A 21,611-nucleotide genomic window follows, 5' to 3' on the forward strand; every position below is an offset into this window, starting at 1 on the left:
GTATTCTGACCCTTTGCTGTGACACTCATATTTCACTCGGGTGCTGTCCATTTCTTTTGATCATCCTTGAGATGGTTCTACACCTTCATTGGAGTCCAGCTGTGTTTGATTATACTATTGGACTTGATTGGAAAGCCACACACCTGTCGATAGAAGACCTTACAGCTCACAGTGCATGTCAGAGCAAATGAGAATCATGAGGTCAAAGGGACTGCCTGAAGAGCTCAGAGACAGAATTGTGGCAAGGCACAGATCTGGCCATGGATACAAAAATATTTCTCCTGCACATAAGAGCACAGTGGCCTCCATAATCCTTAAATGGAAGACGCTTGGGACCGGCAGAACCTTTCCTAGAGCTGGCCGTCCGGCCAAACTGAGCAAGAGCCTTGGTGAGAGAGGTAAAGAAGAACCCAAAGATCATTGTGGCTGAGCTCCAGAGATGCAGTCGGGAGATGGGAGAAAGTTCTAGAAAGTCAATCATCACTGCAGCCCTCCACCAGTCAGGGCTTTATGGCAGAGTGGCCTGACGGAAGCCGCTCCTCAGTGCAAGACACATGAAAGCCCGGATGGAGTTTGCTAAAAAATACCCAAAGGACTCCACGATGGTGAGAAATAAGATTCTCTGGTCTGATGAGACCAAGATGGAAATTGGTGGCCTTAATTCTAAGAGGCATGTGTGGAGAAAACCAGGCACTGCTCATCACTTGTCCAATACAGTCCCAACAGTGAAGCATAGTGGTGGCAGCATCATGCGGTGGGTGTGTTTTTCAGCTGTGGGGACAGGACGACTGGTTGCAATCTAAAGAAAGATGAATGCGGCCAAGTACAGGGCTATCCTGGACGAAAACCTTCTCCAGAGTGCTCAGGGCCTCAGACTGGGCCGAAGGTTCACCTTCCAACAAGACAATGACTCTAAGCAGACAGCTAAAATAACGAAGGAGTGGCTTCAGAACAACTCCGTGACTGTTCTTGAATAGCCAAGTCAGAGCCCTGAATTAAATCTCTGGAGAGACCTGAAAATGGCTGTCCACCAACGTTCACCATCCAACCTGACAGAACTGGAGAGGATCTGCAAGGAGGAATGGCAGAGGATCCCCAAATCCGGGTGTGAAAAACTTGTTGCATCATTCCCAAAAAGACTCATGGCTGTATTAGCGCAAAAGGGTGCTTCTCCTAAATACTGAGCAAAGGGTCTGAATACCCTGGGGCTGTGTGATTTTTCAGTTTTTCTTTCTGTCAATATGGGGTGCTGTGTGTACATTAATGAGGGAAAAAATGAACTTGATTTTAGCAAATGGCTGCAATATAACAAAGCGTGACAAATTTAAGAGGGTCTGAATACTTTCCGTACCCACTGTATTTCTTTGGGTTTGGCTCTGTTGTAGGTATTCATCACTTCACCCTTAGGTGGCAGCAATGCACTTAAACTTGCCCAGTTTGCCAGAAATTAAGAAGATGACACAAAGAAGAACCATGACTTCATATGGAACAAATACAATGCGGTGATCTGTAAATAAAGCGACTAAACAAGAAATACAAGACTGATTCTTGAGAATGCCACACAGTGTAAACCCAACTGTCCGGAACAGTTAGCTCTGACAGCGATGGCCAGCTCACTGTCAAAGTATTTTCGTGATCGGCGATCGCTTACGGAACGAAGCTAGCCCGTAGATACTAATGCTAATGTAAACAAACCCTGTGCTGTATATCTGCTGTATAATAACTTCGAAATGGCAGATGTGGTTTGTAAAGGGGTTCTATAGTTATCAAGAAAACATTTAACACTTGGCTTCTGCAGCAGGATAACGATCCAAAACACATCAGCAAGAAGTCAACTTCTGAATGGCTTAAAAAAACAAAATGAAAGTTTTGGAGTGGCCTCGTCAATGACCAGACTTGAATCCGATTGAAATGCAGTTACATGACCTTGAAAAGACCGTTCATGCTTGAAATAATGTTTGCTGAATTCAAACAATTCTGCAAGGAAGAATGGAGCAAAATATCTCCACAGAGATGTGAAAGAATCATTGCCAGGTATAGAAAAGGCTTGATTTCAGTTGTTGCTGCTGAGCATGGCGCAACCGGTTGTTCAGTTTATTGGGCGATTACTTTTTCCACACAGGGCCAGCTGACCTCAATAAAGGAAATCACCGTTTAAAAACAGCATTCTAAGTTCACTTGGGTTCTATTTGTCTGTTATTTACATTTGTTTGATGATCTTAAACAAAGTGGGGAAACTATGCAAAAAATGTAAGAATTGGAGAAGGGGGCCAATACTTTTTCACAGCACTGTAACCATCCATCCATGTTAATGAGAACAGGATTTTTTCAAAGAGGAAAGATCAATTCAAAAGAAAAGGGAGGTAAGGGTGGGGAGTGGGGGTTTGAAGGGAGGAGGGGAGCAATTGTCCTGCAAATGTGGGCACAGGAAACACAAAGCAACATGCTGACAACCGACAACGACAACTAGGTAACACCTGATGCGGCAACGCTTCACTTGTGTCCTTCCAAAAATATGAAATAAAAGACGATTGTTTTCCCAACTTAACAACACACTGGCTTTGTTATTGAAGCACAAAAGCTGATATATTTGTATCGAATGGATGGAAGGATGGATGGCTGTTACAAAATGGTGGGAACCACGGTGTGTCGTTATGGCGCGCACTGGGCTGCACACAAACCAGATACTACAGCATTCCTTTGTTAGTTAGTTAGTTTTATGGGCTTTTCTGCTCTCACCACAGCACTGTCTATTGGCTCAACATTACACTGCCCACCCCCAAGAACTTTGCCAACTGCTGTTTTTAGTCTTAAAGCAGCAACAATGACAAAACAGCGTGTCAGGATGATGCTTCCTGACAAGCTAGGTGAGATTTTAAAAAAAGAAAAACAAAAGACAACAGGCTTTACAAAACCTTTTCATCCTACAAAAATTAAATTTTTATACATTTTTTTTTTTTAAAAAAAAATTTTTACATGTCAATTACAAACTTACACACAACATAATTTATTAATTTCCCCAAAATCTCCAAAATATAACACCCACTACTATACTTCCCCACCACACCCAAAACCTTCATAACCCCAACCTATCCTAAAACAAAAAACAAAATTCAATACCCATCCAATTCTCAATCCTTTACAATTATCACTCCCCTAACCCTCTATAATCAATAACAAACCCACAAAAAACCACCCACAACCCACACAAAACCAAACCCAAAACCCACACCAACCCCAACCCACCCTCCCCCATACCAAACCCCACCACCAAAACCAAATAACCAATCAAAAACCCCCCACTACCCATACCACCACCATTCCTATCAATCCCCATATCAAACCCCCCTCCCTACCATATTCAATACCTATTACCATATATACCATTCATCCCCAATCCCACCATTCTTCCACCTCTCTCCTCCATCATATAAATACAACCATATCCCTAAACCCCTTTACCCCACAAACCTATATCTCACTCATTACCCAATCTCCCCAAACACTCAATAAAATAAAACAATAAAAAACATTCCCCCCTATTAATTCATACATACCCTAAAACATTAAAACTTTAAATCCACACCCCATTTCTCACCTTTTAAAAAAAAAAATTTATAAATACTTATAAAACCATAACACCATAATAATTAATTTTAAACAACAATTAACAATCCCCCACCCAAATACACACACAACAAACAATCAATAAATGCGAAAAGAAGACATTAAATACCCCAAATTTTTTAATGCTACTTGTTGTCAATTGTCTACCACCCCCCTCTAGTCCACAAACCCTTTCCTACTTCCGCACTCGGTTGGCAACCAGTCCAGATTATACCCCGCCTCTCGCCAAAAGGTAGCTAGGATAGCTCACCCCACCGCCCTAATTAGGACAAGCGCTATAGGAAATGGATGGATATGTTTACTACACAGCGGTTGACTTCTTTTTACACCAGTATTATTTGTATTAGTTAAGAATGTTAAAAGGGTGATGCGTGACATTCACTCGCCTTGAGAAATTCTCCCTCCCAAATTTATACATCAAAGAGTAGGTTGTATTATTTTTGTACTTTCAACATACAGTGGTTACTTGTTTTTACAGTTGTCTAAAAATTAAAACAATTTTAAAAATGTGATGAATGAGATGATTTACTGATACAAATCGCCTTTGCATTTACACCTTTGTCATTGAAGTTAAAAATGAGCGGTTTATATATTTTTTTAGGTTTTAACATTAACTTTCCATTTCATGCTGCTAGCCAAAGCATGCATGCTGGACTGCATGAAATGGACTGACACCGAATGGGGGGCCAGTAAATTTTCCAGCAAGATACAGTGGAAAGCCGGGACAAGGACGTACATTTGGCCCTGGGCTTGAGAGGCAAGCAGGTTCGCTTTGTTTTACACTTGTATAACAGTTATGAATGTTAAAATGTTACTAAAAAAAACTTTGCCAGTACAGATAAAATATTTTAGGATGGTGATAATTTAACCCTTTAACACTATGGTGGAGGTGGACCAGTGTCTCAGAATGAATTGTGTTCAACATTAGAGGTTCCACTGTATTTGCTGCAAACAGACAACATGATTGTGCTGTGAATCCAGCAGTGTGTGACTCTCTCACATTTTAATCATGCAGATAAAGATACAAAATATCAGGTACAACTTTGGCTGTGTTGCCAAAAACTCCCCACAGACTGTCACTGTAGAGTAGGGGTCAACAAACCTTGGTAGTCAAGTGCCACATTTGATTTTTAAATCAGACAGATGGGCCAAGTCATAAATGATGTACATTTAAAAAATAATTATAATAATTTATCCTCATTTAATAATTATATAATTTATAATTAATTTAATTAAAACTAATTACTACTGGGAAATTAATGAAACAATGTTATATTAATATAATATAGTTGTTTATCTGATGAATATTTTTTAAATCAATCATTTAATGAGATGAAAAATAAACAAAAAATACATTTGAATTCAAGTTTTACGGGGGAAAAAAAAATCAAAATGAATGCAACAAATATTACAGGAGTCTTGATAATGTAAATGTTTAGGGTGCCGGATTAAAGAACCTTGCCCACCCCTGATATAGAGTCAGTCATCAATACGTCAACAATCAGTTAATTTCATTAATTTAGTGGCTGGATGGCGCATTGTGTGCATACAAAGCAAAGGTCATAATGGTGGAGGTAAAGACGCATGCAAACACACATAATCATTCATTCAGTATGAAGACATGTTGACACTTTGTTCTTTGTGTGCTTGTTCTTTACGTCCAGGAGGAATGCATCTCGCAAAACTTACGATTTCTTTAAGCAGCTGGTGAGTGGAAATGGCTTTTTTTTTTTTTTTTGCTAGTGGGGTGGCATTTATGACCCCACTCAAACACAGGAAGGAAGGAAGACGTGCCAAAACAATATCAAACTGCTACAACCTTCAAGAAGAATACACACGCATGTACACATAAAAAGCCAGACTTCCAACATTCATCCAGAATACACTCAAATGAGACAAAATACAAAAACACATTTTAAAAAACACTCATTACATTACTTGTACAACGTTGTACAAATTTACATTAGTCGAGATCAATGGATTAACGTTTCTTGTTAGTGCTCCAGTTTTAAAGCATCGTACAGTGTAATAAATTGTCTGTAGGTAATAACAAGAACCCTACTGGTTTCAAGCCATTACAAGATGGCAGGAGTAGCGAAGGACAAAGTAATAACTACTGTATGCTAAAGCAACTAACCTTTTTGAAACTGAGAGCAACTTCTTGGGTATTTATTAATCAGTTTGATACACAAACGAGAACTACAAATTGCTCAAATTCCTTTATGTGTTATTAATAATGATACTCATCTATGCGAAGACACTGATCGTGTTGATTTCTCACATTACCCACAATGTTAATGTAATATGTAAAATTTATAACTACAAAACATTGTATAGTTTGTTGTGTTTGTATTTGCTTTTATTCTGCTTTGTTTTACTTTTGTGCTCAAAGGCCACATTTTATTTTTTAAAACCGGTGGGACGTCCTTTATAGATGAGGTACAAGTTTATACTGTATGTGGTGGACTTAATTTTAATAAAATTGTTTAGATTTCATTAGTTATAATTACAATGTATTGACATATTGAAACATAACACCAAACGAAAGACGATTAAATAGAAAGACGATATACGATACATACTGCGCGAAACCAACAGGATAATATGTCGACCACCGCGTCGAACCACCCTAAACCACCCGCCGCCCGCCCCTCGCCGCAGCCCATGATACCATCCATCCTCCCCACACATCTCCATCATTGCTGCAAAAAACCCACCACCCACACCCCTAACACACATCTCCACATCAACGAACCATATTCCAACACTAGCCTCCACCAGTAAAGTACATTCCAAACATCATAACAAGACACACGTCTCCATAAATAATCTCGATATTCCTGATCGCTAGGGCTTCGTACTCTACTACCACATTAAAACACGACTTCACGCTTCCCTTAGTAGATGTACTCACTCGCCGGAGCTCGAGCACACCACTGCCATGCGTGGGTAGACCAAGCATACCCATCATCAATGCACAGACCCTACATTACTCCATAACATCTAAGCACAGCAGACTGCAAACCACTGTGCAGCTAAATACGCTATGATACATGTTGCCATCATAAACATTTTATGAACTGTTCATGCACTGTTTTATGTATCATTTTTACATCCCTAACAATCATACAAGTGTAGTTAGGTTGATCTTCCTATTCTTGTTTTTTGTAGTCACATTCCCAAAGCCCACATAGCATCTTCCACCAGAACTAGTTGATTTAGACTGGATCTATCCAATGAATAAATCAATCAATCAATGGTCAAGTGTTTAAGTACAACCTTCATTCATAATAATAATAATAATAAAATAAAAAATGCACAACTAAGTGCTGAATTCAAGAGAGGTACAAGAGGCCAAATGATAAAGGCTTGAAGAAGGACAGCACTTTATTGAAAAATCAATCAGTGGAGAGAAACACAGCTTTTAAGAAAGTCAGACGTTGGTTTTTATCAGGGTTTCGGCTTGCAATATCTACGATGAGCAGGACCTGAATGCATTCATCTGAAGCAAAAAAATAAATAAATAAAAAAAACAGAAAAAAAAAATAAATCAATATTGAAAGCCTGTATTGAATGGATTGATGGGAAGCTCATCCGCGAACCTATCTGCTGCCTCCTTGTGGACATTTATGGGGGAAACTGCAGCCCAGTCACCTTAGTACAGTGATTCGCAACCAGTGTACCCCCGGGGCACATTAGTGTGCCGTGAGCGCTCTTCAGGTGTGCCGTGGGAAATTATCAAATTTTACTTAATGGTCAAAATTTTTTTTTTATTTATTTCCAAGAAATAATGTATCTTTCGTCATGTATTTATGCCTGTGAGGCATAGTGACAGAACAAATAAATGGTCTTCTATTAGATGGCAGGAAGTACATACAGTAATTCATGTATCCACTTTTTGTGACATTTTTGTTTGTTGGTGTGCCGTGAGATTTTTCAATTGTAAAATGTGTGCCATGGCTCCATAAAGGTTGGAAATCACTGCCTTAGTAGCTCAAGGGGCAGACGGACCTCCGAAGGCCATACTGAATTTGGGCGGGGTGGTTGTTTAAGATAAAGCCATCGTGAGCATTTTTGGGTTACTTGGTTTTCCTTGTTTCTCGAATTGCACAGTGAGCCAAATTAAATGCTCTCAAATACTGTATATGGAAAGTCGTTTGAGCATTTCTTCAACATCCGTGATATCCAGCCTAAAGCTCATGTATTACTACACTCTTTGTCCTTACTAGTAAGACAAATCAGCGCACTAGTAGAATGAAAGTGTCTTAACAGTAATGTCCCCCCCCCCCCCTTCTACTGCAGTGCCACTTTTGGCTTGCTAGTCCGCAATGAAACCGTATTAGTAAACTGCTGTGCTACACTAGTAACACTACTAGGCCCACCTAGTAGGCATGTGTCACGCACTAATCTCCTGCACCCGACTAGTACTACCAAAATGCCAACTAGTAGTTTTGTCTCATGAGTAACATTTAGGTGTCTTACTAGTAGAAATGTCATACAGTTGTGGAAGGGGGGGCGGGGTTGGGTTTTACTACTAAGACACAGTTGTTCTACTAATACACGCTAGTCTCTCTAGTAGTGCTTTGAATAGTCTTACTAATGAGTACAAAGAGCGCACTAGTACATGCAACTTCAGGTGAGTATCAACGATTTTGAATGAACGCTCAAACTACTTAGCGGCTTTTTGCTCCACTGTAGTAGGTTCTTTGTCCTCACTTGTAGGAAAACTTTCGTATACAAGTAGGTAGGACTTACGATAAACCAGAGTTAAGATTCTATTTGTATCTCGATTTCCATCCCATGGTTTGATACACGATTAGACTTTTTAAAATTGAATTAATACACATTAATATATTGGTTGCAAACTCTAAATTGCCCTTAGGTGTGAATGTGTGCGCGAATCTTTGTTTGTTTATATGTGCCCTACGATTGGGTGGCGACCAGTTCAGGGTGTACCCCGCCTCTCGCCTGAAGCTAGTTGGTAAATCGGTACAGAAAATGGATGGATGGATATTGTAAATGAATTAATATAGTATATACAGTACCTACATATAATTAATAAATTTGTCAAGAGTAGAGCCTATGTTTTGTTCTATGACATACTTAAATTATTTCGGAATGGTGTCTTTTAAGGTGCATTAACATGTTCGACATGTTGCCCATGACTTGGGGACATTTTTTGAAGCACTTCTGGCAAACGGTCTGGGTATTGCCGCCTACGGGAAGCCGAAGCGCTTCCATACTCCTGACGTCAATAAGCTTGGAAGGTCCGCAATGTCAGTTATGTTATTAGTCGTGGGTTTCTTCCTCTCCTCTGCTCCATTCTCCTCATGGAGTTGACGGACGTAGCATTAGCGGTAGCCACAGTTTTGTTCACTCTGGTCAAATGATGTCACTGGAAAAAGTAGTCATGACACACAGTTGGAGAAGGCTTGCTGAAGAAATGCATCTTCAATCCGGGCTTATGTTTTTTTCAATTAACATAAAAAAATAAAAATAATAATCATCATTAAGTTTGGTAGCACTGTGAGCTTGCATGGCTCAATCTGGATTGGAGACAAACTCTGGGTGTTGGAAGGGGCTTGTCACAGTTCTACCATGTTTATAGGGGACACATGTTTGTTTCTCGATCATCTATCTTTAACAGGCTTACTAGTAGGACAACTATATGTTACGATTAAGGCAAAACAGTGCACTAGTTAACTGTGCGCTACTAGTTATACTAGTGACAAAACTGTACTCGCTAACATCTAGCACTTCACTCATTGTACTAATATTGTGCAGATATCAACTAGCTTTGCCTCACTAGCAGCATGTAGTTGTACTAACTAGTAGTGTGAAGTAATGTCATACAGAATACTGTACATATCAAATGTCTTAGTGAGGACAAAGCGCATACTAGTACATGGACCTTAAGATGGATATCAAGAATAATGAATAACGGCTTTCCGTACTCAAATGCCTTATGTGGCGCATGTTCCCCACCTCTGCTTATGAGTGTACATTAGTCCGAATGTTCTATTTTTACAGCACCATATCATCAATTAGGTATTCTAAAATCTAAAAATGAAAAAGGACCATTTTAAATCGAGCGTCGTCGCAAGTCAATGAGTAAAGTGAACACCAGACACCTAAAAAGTTCTTCCCTGGAAACAAGTAGCTTATGTTGCAGTAAATCCATTTAAAAAGTTCGGGTCGGGTCAGCGCTGCTCACATGCTCAGGCACTGCCCTCCACCCTCACCCGCAGCCTGGGCCGGTCCGGTCGGACTCAACGACGTCACTGTGGCGGCATTCCCTTCCGTCACGACTGTCACCTCTGCGCCGCCCTCTTGAACCAAGGCGCTCAAGTCCTCCAGTTCGGTGCAGGTGGTGACAAACGTTTGAGGGACGACGCCAGAATCCTGAGCGGCCATTGCCGGGTGAACCAGCGTCTGGTGCAGAGGGCTGTTGGTGTCGTCAGCGGAGTGGAGCGGTGTCAAGAGGACCGTCTGGGGTACAAAGGTGGCCTCTGTGCTTTGGGACAACCCGGGTGGCTGCACAGGTGCCAGCAGATTGACTTGCTGGATCATGGAGTTCACCATCATGTCCTGGTGTTCGGGATTCAACAGAACCATTTTGTTGGGACTCTCTGCAGAAGATACGATAATTTTGAGCTGTGTGCTATTGTAAGGGGCCAACGAGTCAACCTGGACCGGGACTTCCAACTGGGTGCTGTCGTGCGGTGACATTACATGGGGAAGGGGGGTGGTCACTTGGACTTGCAGTGGATTCTGGGTCTCTCTGTGTTGCTTCTTGTGACTCCTCAGCGAGTCTTCCCTCACAAACGAAGCGCTGCACGAGCCGCAGCTGAAGGCTCGAGCGGCGTCCAGCTTGGCCCGGTAACGAGAGCTGTCAGATTTCGGGGAGTCAACGCCAGCCCTTTTCCCACCGCTCTTCTCTGGCGTGTCTGAGTGGAACCTCTTCTTGTGGATGACCAGGTTGCTGCGCTGCTTGGAGGCATAGCTGCAAGAGTCACACTTAAAAGGACGCTCCTCCGAGTGGATCCTCTCGTGGACTTTGAGTGCCCCGCGACTGGCGCAGGAGTATGTGCACTTTGGGCACTGAATGGGCTGAACAGGCCGGTGCTGGCGCGAGTGCTGCCGCAGCGCCATCTTGTTGGCGCATGTGAACTCGCAGTGGGCACAGTGGAAGGCGTTCTCTGTGCCGTGTTTGATCTGAACGTGAGACTTGAGGTTACCTTTCATGGCGCAGCGGTACTCGCACAGGTCACACTTGTAAGGCTTCTCCCCCGAGTGGACACGAATGTGTCTCTTCAAGTCGGAGTTGATCTTGAACTTTGCGTCACACTGCTGACACTGGAAGGGTGCATCTCCTTGGGGAACACAAAACACAATGTCAAAAGGGCCCTCTCACAACTACAGTTGTCTTTCTCGGGTCCGAATCGCTCTCGTCTCATTGGTTACAAGCATGTTAACAGGAAGAAGGCATGGTGCAAGAGATTCCAACCACTGTGTCGCCGGTGACAGAACATCAGGTGTGCTGAAAATGATAACATTTTATTTAATTGTTCCGAATAGTCCTGTTTATTTAGTACAAATAATTTATACTTGTTCATCTATGCCAGCGACGTATAGTGACTGGCAGATCAATGAAATGCTCTTCCACTAGATGGCAGAAGGTACAATTAACCTGTGTAGCTAACTGTTGCCATTCATTCAACAGACTAGCTATGTGTTCAGATAAAAGGGTCCAGATTTCACACAAAGTAAATGTGTACGTAAATTGAGATGATATCGTCATTATTTGAGTATACATGCTTTTTGTGACATTTTTGCTTAGTGATGTGTGCCAAGACAATTTTTTTTAATGTAAAATATGTGCCTTAGATAAATAAAGGTTGGGAAACACTGAACTTCTGAGATACAGAGCACTAATGAACGCGACATGGAGCAAATATGTTATTTCTTAATAACTAATAATGACATGACATGGTTACAGACAGTACAGCAGCAAATAGTTGAATGCACATTATGAAGACGTCTTGAGTAAATTAACCTCCTTTACAAGATGTGACATCAGATGTAACCATACTGTACATGCTAAACCAAAGACGCGCTTCCCAAGTCTGCAGTCTTAACTGTTTACTACCTGTAGTTACGTACATCACCATTATGACAACTGAACTGCACCACATTTTGTTGGGAACCCTTCTCCTACTTGTACATGCAGTAAGCACCTGAATTTGATTACTGTGTTTACACTTGACCAAACACACCACACCAAAGTGGAAGGGAAAACAAATTAGACTTTGATTCAAGCGTGCTAAGTGTGGTATTGTGAACGCACCATAAAGCAGTTTACTGCAATACAGTCTGGAAGGCTAAATCCAATGCATCTTGTGGCAGCTGGATGGTGACAGCGAAGTCAGATATGCAAATTGCGGGGCGAAACCCTGTAAGGCATGAGTGCATTCAACGAGGAAAAGGAAGGCAATAGAGATATATATATTTTTTTTTTTAACGTGGATCTTTACTACAAGAAGTTATTTTTCCTCATACTGGAAGTTAAGTGCTTATCAAACCTTAAAGAAGGAAAATTTACCAAGAATCAAGAATTAGACGAATACACACCCTACTTCCTCATTTCTCACTGATATGTTTTGAGTGGGTGGCCCTCTGTCATGCAAATGATCAACTGTACAGTATATTACTGGGCCAATAGTGAGCCCAGCTTTAGTTACCAAAATGACCGGGGATGGAGCACTGGCATGAAAACTAGGGCGCTTTCTACTTGTGGGAGCAGAACCAGAGTGTGAAAAAAAGTCAAGCGCCCAAAAAGACAATACAATTATTTTGACTGGCAGTAGCGATATTGCGATTATTATTATTATTATTTTAAAATCTGCGTTACTGTATATGTTGCGATGTGAAATAATACAGGCTCAGTGTTTGGAAAGTTAATTTTTTATGCGAACTAGTTCAAAGTTCAGTCGATCATTCCAAAAATTAACTCGTTCAGTTCATAGTTCATAATTCAAAATTTTGAACTAAGTTCACGGGTCCAAAAACAAACTAGTTCATAGTTCTTTGTTTTTTTCCCCACAATATGTTGCTGACGGGCTATTACCCTAAAAATACTGGCATATAATTTCCCCATTGTTGGCACCCATTCAGTCCACACTAGTAGCCAACTGCAGCTTTCACCTTACAATCTCAAAAACATGTTGCTAGAATTGTGTTTTTTTTAAATGAGGGGGGTGGGGCACATGACTTTTGTCTTTAATGTGCAAACAAAAACACGCAACACAGTATGACAGGAACGATGGTGAAAGGACATTGATAACTTTGCATTCCTCGCAGCTCTGGCTGACTATATTAACAAAATAATATATCTGTTCTTATAATACAAAACAAATTCCAGATTATCACAGTGTGATCATACAGTGTTTTAAATAAAGCACTGTGATCCAAATAATAATTTTCCTCGTAATGCATTTTTACAATTATCTACTGTATTAGAAAATAACATTCACTACGAAGTGTCCCTGAACACACCTCGTGCACAACACAGCTGCCACATGCCTGCCTAGTTTCATTCTGAAGAGCGAAATAGGAAATGCAGCAGGTGTACATTCTTTCCTGTGTCCTCATTCATAGTTATCATACATGGAGATCGGTATATAACACACTGGGCTGCTCCGTGTGTTGTTTGAAGCGTTATAATTTACCGTAACATCGATGCTAATCTTATTTGCATCTCCCAACAGGTCCCTCTGCTGGTCACTTTTTAATATTACAGTTGATTCACTGTATATTAATACGGTATACCAACATTGCAGTCGACCCTGCGATGTGACTATTGCACACATCGCGCTGACGATGCTCAAACAAAAGATCGTGGAGCCCTACACACTGTGTATGACACAAGGTGACCTCACTGAACATAAATTACCCCCCCCCCCACACACACAACCACCTCATCAACTTCTCCACAGGGGACACATGCAAATTCTACAACAACGTTAGGCCAACAAGTAGGGCCGAGATATGAGTTGACCTACCGGTGTGTGAGCGGAGGTGCACGGTGAGCTGGCTGGAGTTACGGCTGGCGTAGGGACAGATCTGGCACTTGAAGGGCCGCTCGTCGTAGTGGACTCGCAGGTGCTTCTTCAGGCTGCTGCTGTCGGCCGCCGCATACGGGCACAGTTTGCACTTGTGAGGCTTCTCGCCTGTGTGCGAGCGGCTATGCATGTTGAGCTTGTCCCGTCGGCTGAAGCGCTTGTGGCAGAGCTCGCACTCGAACGGCTTCTCGCCTGAAGGGGCAGATGGAGAAAGGACGACTCTACAAACAGGTACGCTAAACATTTCTCAACTTTAATGGAGTCTGAGTGTGAGGAAGGAACATACCAGTGTGGGTTTTAAGGTGTCGCTCCATGTCTTTTTGGCCATACTGTGTCTTAAAGGTGCAGCCTGAAGGAAACATGATATGTGAATGTATCCTACAATAAATCCTGCAAAGGTTTATGATACTGTATTTGTATATGTAAAATATTTTTTTAGCATAACTATTTTTTATTGTAAATGCAAAAATAAGTTTTAAAAGGGGATGTTGCTAATTGGCAAACTTGAATGCATCATCATTCAATTCTCATCATCACATTAGTTTTCATAATATTTACCGTGGGGCCTCCAGACTGGCGTAAAATCCAAAGGAAAAGTAGTCATAAAAGAAGAAACAGAAGAAGACTAACTGGTAACTACATTGCTATTGTAACCTCTTCTCTGTCATTTTTATTACGGTGAATGACTTGGGAGACGTTATTCAAACACGGATTACAAAAAATATTATTTGCTAAATGCAAATGCTTGTAGACAATCTTTTATTACTTTCTTCAAAGTCAGAAGTTTACATATTTTTCATTAGTATTTGTTACGGTTGCCTTTAAACTGCATGACTTGGGTCAAACGTTTTGGATCTCCTTCCACTAGCTTCTCACAACAGTTTGTCCCATTCTTCCTGACAAAACTGGTGTAACTGAGCCAAATTTGTAGGCCATCTTGCTCGCACATCCCTTTTCAGGTCTCCCCATACATTTTCAATAGGACTAAGATCAGGGCTTTGTGGTGGCTGCGCCAAAACATTGACTTTGTTATCCTTAAGCCACTTTGTAACCAGTTTTGCAGTATGCTTCAGGTCATTGTACATTTGGAAGACCCATTTGCACCAGAGCTTTAACTTCCTGGCTGATGTCTTCAGATGTTACTTCAGTATTTCCACATCATGTTCTTTTCTCATGATGCCATCTATTTTGTGAAGTCGCACCAGTCCCTCCTGTGGAAAAAGAAGCCCACAACATGATAATGCCAACACCTTCCTTATTTGGGGTGGTGCTCTCAGGCTTGCCAGCTTTTTTCTCCAAATGTAACAAGGCTCATTATGGCCAAAGAGTTACATTTTAGTTTTGTCAGACCACAGGTCACGGCTCCAAAAATGATGGTCTTTGTCAATTTTTGCATGTACAAACTGTAATCTGGCTTTTACAGTGGCTAAAATAAGTATTTAACAAGTCACCATTTTATATACTTCCAAAGCGGCTATTGACCAGAAAATGTCACCAGATGTTGGGAACAACCCAAGAAATCCATACATACAAAGAAAGTAGAACAAATAAGCTCAGAAATTAATTGTGTAAAAATGTGAAATGACAGGGAAAAAGTATTGAACACTTGAAGAAAGGGAGGTGCAAAACGGCATGGAAAGCCAAGACAACATAAAATCTATCAATAATCCAGCCCCTTGTCAGTGCATATGAATATCAGCTGGTTCAGTCCTAAGTGATGGCCTACAAAAAGGTCTCATTGCCAAGGACTGAGTCAAGACACATCTCATGATGGATAAGAGCAGAGAGCTGTCAAGACCATTGCAAACTAATTGTTGCAAAACATTACAATGGCATTGGTAACAGGCGCAAATCTAAGCTTCTGAACATTCCAGTGAACACAGTTGGGGCCATAATACTTAAGTGGAAAGCCAATCATACCACCATAAATTTGCCTCGATCAGGTGCTCCTCACAAGATTTATGACAGAGGAGTGCAAAGAATTATCCGAAGAGTTGTCCAGGAGCCAAGGACCACCTGTGGAGAGCTTAAAAAAGACCTGGAATTAGCAGGTACAGTTGTCACAAGGCAAACCGTGAGTTATGTACTGCGCCACCATGGCCTTGTATGTACGCTCACCACGCAAGACCCCATTGCTGAAAAAAAAAGCATGTCAAAGCTCGTTTAAAGTTTGCTGAATAACATTTGGACAAGCCAGTTAAAATATAGTCAAACGGACGCAAACTCTGGACAACATGGATGTGTATGTGGGTACCAGAATGTTTAAAATATGTAAACAGTATTTATACTTCACATATTTGAGACAAAGATTACAACAGTACACGTATTTACTCTCAATCAACATTGCCTTCTGAGAGAGCCGAAGAGGCTTGCGTTGGTGGCAGAGGAGAGTCTCTCACTTGACTCGTAGAGGCTTTAGGTTCACTTTGAGACTCTTCTGCTGGAGGCGCTGATGGTGAAGCTTTCTTTTGATTCAAAATTTCCCTGTACAAGGACATAACCCCGTCTCTTATTACGCGGAGTTACCACACGTTTTTGTTCCTTATTGAAGCATTTTTGCGGGTGTTTGCTTCCTCTTTCTTGATGTACCACACTGTAGATTAATTCACGCCATAATGGCGTGCCACAGATGCATAACTTCTGCCCTCTTTGATCAAATCTAAAAGTTCCACTTTTTCACTGATGGTCATCATCATCTTCTTCCTCTTGCGCGCCCCGGAGGAACCTTTCGCAGGGGGACAGCGCTTCGGCGGCATTGTAAGGGCTTGCTTAACTAAGAAAAAAAATTATCGCTTAAACAAAAAAGGTTTTTGCGAACACAACAGCGTGGACGAGACTGGCGAGACACAACAAGGGAAGTTGCTGGTTGAGGCTGCGATGATGGGCAGCCAATCAGCTCACGGCATAAATCCACTCGTGCTCTCATTGGTCGATGTCACGCCGGGAACCAATCACAGGCCTTGTATGAGTGCCCGTGCAGTACAGGCATGTACAAAGCCTCTGAGTCAACTCATCTCTTTGTTTGGCATGCAGGGAAACCTTCTCTCGCGCGCATCAGCATGAAACAACGCGTCTTTCCGCAATATGGCTGCCGATATGGCTGTATCTTTTAATGAATATTTTGGAAAAACCCGCAAAGCACTGAAGCCGCAAAACGTGAAGTGCGAAGTGGCGAGGGAACACTGTATATACATGCATACACACACATATATATGAAAGTAGCAATCCATTTTTAGTGACATTTGTGTTTTGTTCTCCTGAAATGAGACATCACCAACCTGAGAAACAACAGCTGTGCCTCTTGGATGTCAGTGCGCTCTTTAGCTTTTTGGTCCTCTGCGGTTTGGTTAGGATCTTCTTAACCCCTCTCAGAACACACGTCTGGAAGGTTTTCTCTAAAACCACCTCTATGCTGGTGCCTGAAGGAGACATAGAGACACAAGAAAACAAACAGGGGAAGATGATGAGGAGGAGCTTGATAGGGGAATGCAAAAGGAGAAAGAAAGACAACAACAGTATATGAACACGAGAAGTTAGGGACTCAAGTCCCATGACTTGACTCAAGTCAGACTTACAGTGCAGACCAACAGTCCCATACAAAATGTTAAATGAAAAGACCCACTCTCCCTCCAAAAAAGTCCCATTCAAAATTCAGATAAAAACGCATCTTCCCTCAAGCCTCGCCTCTGCATTTTTGCCACAAGTCCTACGGTTGGCAACTTAGTGCTGTGAAAATATATTGGGGCCCCCCCCCCCCTTCTCAAATTCTTATATTTTTGCACAGTTTCCCCATTTTAATGTTTAAGATCATCAAACAAATGTAAATAGACAAATGCAACCCAAGTGGAAAAAAATGCTGTTTTTAAATTATTTCATTTATTAAATTCACTGCCGTTGACGGCTTTAGAAGTCAAATATCCATGTTAACTGGGAAGGTTGGCAGTGAATGAGTTAAGGAAAAACAAAAAAAAAAAAAACTATTCAAAGTTACCTGGCCCTGTGTGGAATAAAGTAATGGCCTCCTAAACCTAATAACTGGTTGGGCCATTCTCAGCAGCAACAACTGAAGTCAAGCGTTTTCTATAACTGGCAATGAGTCTTTCACATCTCTGTGGAGATATTTTAACCGACTCTTCCTCCCAGAATTGTTTGAATTCAGCAAAGATGGAGGGTTCTCGAGCATGAACGGCCTTTTTAAAGTCATGCCACTGCATTTCAATCGGATTCAAGTTTGGAATTTGACTAGGCCACTCCAAAACCTTTATTTTGTTTTTTAAGCCATTAAGAAATTCACTTGCTGGTGTGTTTACGATCTTTATCCTGCTACAGAAACCAAGTGCGCTTCAGCTTGAGGTCGCAAACTGATGGCTGAAGATTCTCCTTCAGGATTTTCTGTTAAAGAGCAGAATTCATAGTTACATCAATCACAGCAAGTTGTCCAGGTCTAGAAGGAATAAAGCAGGCCAAGACCATCCCACCACCACAACCACCATGTTTGACTGTTGGTATGACGTTCTTTTTCTGAAATGCTGTGCTACATTTACGCCAGATGTAATGAGACACACATCTTCCAAAAATCTCGTCAGTCCATATAATATTCTCCCAAAAGTCTTGGGAAATAGTCAGATGTCCCCCCCCCCCCAAAAAAAATAAGACGACCCTACATGTTCTTTTTGGTTAGCAGTGGTTTTCGCCTTGAAACTGCCATGGATGCCATTTTTGCCCAGTCTCTTCTTTATTGATGTGTCATAAACACTAACCCTAGCTAAGGCAAGGGAGGCCTGGAGTTCTTTAGAAGTTGTCCTGAGTTCCTTTGTGGCCTACTGGATGAGTCATTGGTGTTCTCTTGGGGTAATCTTTGTAGGCCGGCCACTCCTGGGAAGGTTCACCACTGTTCCATGTTTTCTCCATGTGAGGATAATTGCTCTCCCTATGGTTTTGAGGATAATTGCTCTCCCTATGGGTCGCCGCAATCTTAAAGCTTTAAAAATGCCTTTTGTAACCCATTCCAGACTGACAGATGTCAATTACTTTATTTTTCGAGTATTCTGGAATTTCTTGGATTGTGTCATGTTTCAGCTTTTTTAGATCTTTTGTCCGAATTGTTGCAAAAATGTTGCTTAAACGTCACTAGCGCTTAAATTGATTGGCGCAAACAGCGCCCAATGCGGAAGTCAAAGTTGTAGTCTTGCGCACAAAATAGTTCAGAAATAAGCAATCATTGATAAATGAAAGTAGCAAGCGACCTTTAGATCATTGTAACGGAGTAAAAGTACTGTTACTTCTTAACAGCAGAAGTGTTTTTTCTGGTCTCGTCAACTCCTGACTTATCCAAAGCAGGTCCAGAGCGCAAATGCGGAACCTCAGGCCAATGCGCTCGTATATTAGTCCGCCGCGGAGTAATATTCACAATTACATCTGGGTGGATGGTGGATGTGTGGAATGGCTCTACCTGCCAGTGTTCCAGGAGAACGAAACAGCCTATGATGACAACGACCCCACCCCACCAGGAAAAACTCATCGGATCTATACGATTCACATAAATGGCCCATGTTGAGTTAAAAACAGCAAATTTCGCCGAAATTGCATCTTTGGATCACTGAGGCCATGCTTCTTGAAATGCAAAAAAGAGATCCAGATCAGCTTGGTGATTAGATAACTGCTATATTGTTGCAGCAACAAAGACGAGATCATTGGGAATGAGCCATCCATTGCTGAAGTCATGGAAAAATTGGCCTCCATTGTTCAGTCATGAGACAGTTAATCCTTTGCTAACCAAGGCCAGGCACACACAAAAACAATCGGGACAAACACATCAAACGCCATAAAATCTCATGTCGTGTGTTAACAGTGGACTTGTCCCAAGTTTAGGGTCTGAAACAGGTTGGGGCCGAAAATCTTGAATGATAAACGTGTTCAATATTTATGAGCAAAATTTTCATGTGTGTGGGGAAGCCAACTTCTCCCGATTCATGACACTGTAAATTGTGACGTGGAACGACTATAATCAATCAAGAAGAGTCCTGACTCAGCAAAAGGAAAAGAACGTAAATAAAAACAAACATCTCTTCCCCGATGTGTTTTTTTTTGTATAAAAGTGGGTTTGCCCAGACAGGAAGAAGAATTTTTCAAATCAAAGTCGTATTTTGAGGACATCGCCGTTTTACAACGCTCCAGCAACCTTAGGAAAACATCGGCACATACAGTATCTGGAAGTGTTTCTTTTTCTTTGGTTTTGTGAGACCACGTGTGATCATGCGTAATTTCGAGGTCAGCGGCGGAATACAATCTTTGTGTGTGGTTTTCTGTGTTGAAATTATCGGCGAACAGCTCACACAATACGACCAAAAGTGTTAAATGCCTGATTTTGTTTTTTACCTAAATGTGTGGGGTGTGTCACAGATTAAAAAAAATAATTTTTTAAGATTCGAAAAATCCTTGTGTGTACTAGACCTAAGTGCATAATAGAAATCAATGTTTTGTTACTTGAGCATTAATGTAGTCAGAAGCATATCTTCTTTGTTTCAGTTGCATTTGTGATTTTTGTTTCTACTCCTGCAACTTTGTGATGTTCGTATTTTCCCTCACTCATGCCCTTTTCTTTGCCGTTTTGTCATTTTCTGTTACAGCTACTGTAAGTGCCCAGTTCTTCAGAATTGTCACCAAAGATCTACAAGAGTCATTTGTGGATGCCTTGGTGCCAAGTCAGAAACAAATGTTGGCATTAATCAGGTTGTAGTTTGCCTTTTTCATTAATAAGGATTATAGTTTAGGTGTCACGTTCACTTGCTCGTGTGTTTCTGTATGACACAAACCAGAACAGAACAACATCTGCCCTGCTTGGTCTCCTGCAATACCTTTCAGATGATTCCTCCAACATAATTAAGATGTGAGGTAAGACAATTTTTTTTAAACACACATTTCATACTACCCTCATTTGTTTAAAGTTTAAATGTGAGAAGAACCGTGCTTTCATCAACAAAATCATCTTCTAGAATGATAATGCACCATCTCCGGAGGGAAAAAAAAGAAGTCATTTGCATAATAATTTGGAATGCAATGATTTTTTTTCACTCCCAGTAGCAAGTTAAAATAATAAGGGATTATAAATTAAACAATATCTACAATTTGACATTTAATGTTGACATAGCAAGAGTAATTTAAATTCTGAGTTAAAACAAAGATAATCCTACAGAGGTTTAATTTCCTTTTTCACTTTACTTTGCATTTTCTATTTAGATTTTGTATTTTTTTTTTCTATTTAGAAGCTCTCTTACTGAAGAGGGGCACCCACTCAAATCACCCAGTTCCTGTTTGCCCAGGCAGTGCAGAAATGGCTGCGGTATGTGCCGGACCGGGTAGGTAGGAGTGGACGCCAACACCAGGAATTGTGAATGCTAAAGAATTGTAATAAATGTGTTTATGTACACTGATGTTGTCGGGTGTAATCCGTTCTGGGTTTTCATCACTTTTTTCTACAGCCTGTCTGTAGACGAAGCAGGGTTTTTAGGCCTAAATATCAATTTATTACAGTTGAAATTGAATGAAAACTGCACTGTTGTTTCATCCATCCATCCATCCATCCATTTTCTGAGCCGCTTCTCCTCACTAGGGTCGCGGGCGTGCTGGAGCCTATCCCAGCTATCATCGGGCAGGAGGCGGGGTACATCCTGAACTGGTTGCCAGCCAATCGCAGAGCACATACAAACAAACAACCATTCGCACTCACAGTCATGCCTACGGGCAATTTAGAGTCTCCAATTAATGCATGTTTTTGGGATGTGGGAGGAAACCGGAGTGCCCGGAGAAAACCCACGCAGGCACGGGGAGAACATGCAAACTCTACACAGGCGAGGCCGGGGA

At 41.3% G+C, this 21,611-nt stretch overlaps 1 protein-coding gene and 1 long non-coding RNA gene across 5 annotated transcripts in view; one reads left to right on the top strand and one right to left on the bottom strand.

Moving 5' to 3' along the window:
* Positions 1 to 6,989: 6,989 nt before the first annotated feature.
* Positions 6,990 to 21,611, bottom strand: part of zfp64 (zinc finger protein 64 homolog (mouse)) — a 15,669-nt gene continuing 1,047 nt past the window's right edge. For 2 of the 4 annotated variants that reach the window (XM_061790386.1, XM_061790396.1), the window contains exons 3-6: positions 17,027 to 17,167; positions 14,035 to 14,097; positions 13,689 to 13,940; positions 6,990 to 11,000 (exon numbers count right to left, since the gene is read on the bottom strand). In XM_061790386.1, the coding sequence (XP_061646370.1) occupies positions 9,838 to 11,000; positions 13,689 to 13,940; positions 14,035 to 14,097; positions 17,027 to 17,167 (1,619 nt within the window). In that variant the 3' untranslated portion in view covers positions 6,990 to 9,837. Of the gene's footprint in view, positions 11,001 to 13,688; positions 13,941 to 14,034; positions 16,233 to 17,026; positions 17,168 to 21,611 lie in introns of those variants that run through there. The other 2 variants (XM_061790406.1, XM_061790415.1) reach the window with 2 other exon arrangements.
* LOC133485958 (uncharacterized) lies at positions 13,848 to 21,277 on the top strand. Its single transcript, XR_009790862.1, has 3 exons — positions 13,848 to 13,979; positions 20,378 to 20,642; positions 21,014 to 21,277. It is a non-coding gene; the product is annotated as an uncharacterized LOC133485958 (long non-coding RNA).

This window comes from Phyllopteryx taeniolatus, chromosome 1 (genome assembly GCF_024500385.1).
Source record: "Phyllopteryx taeniolatus isolate TA_2022b chromosome 1, UOR_Ptae_1.2, whole genome shotgun sequence".
In the NCBI taxonomy this organism is placed as follows: Eukaryota; Metazoa; Chordata; class Actinopteri; order Syngnathiformes; family Syngnathidae; genus Phyllopteryx; species Phyllopteryx taeniolatus.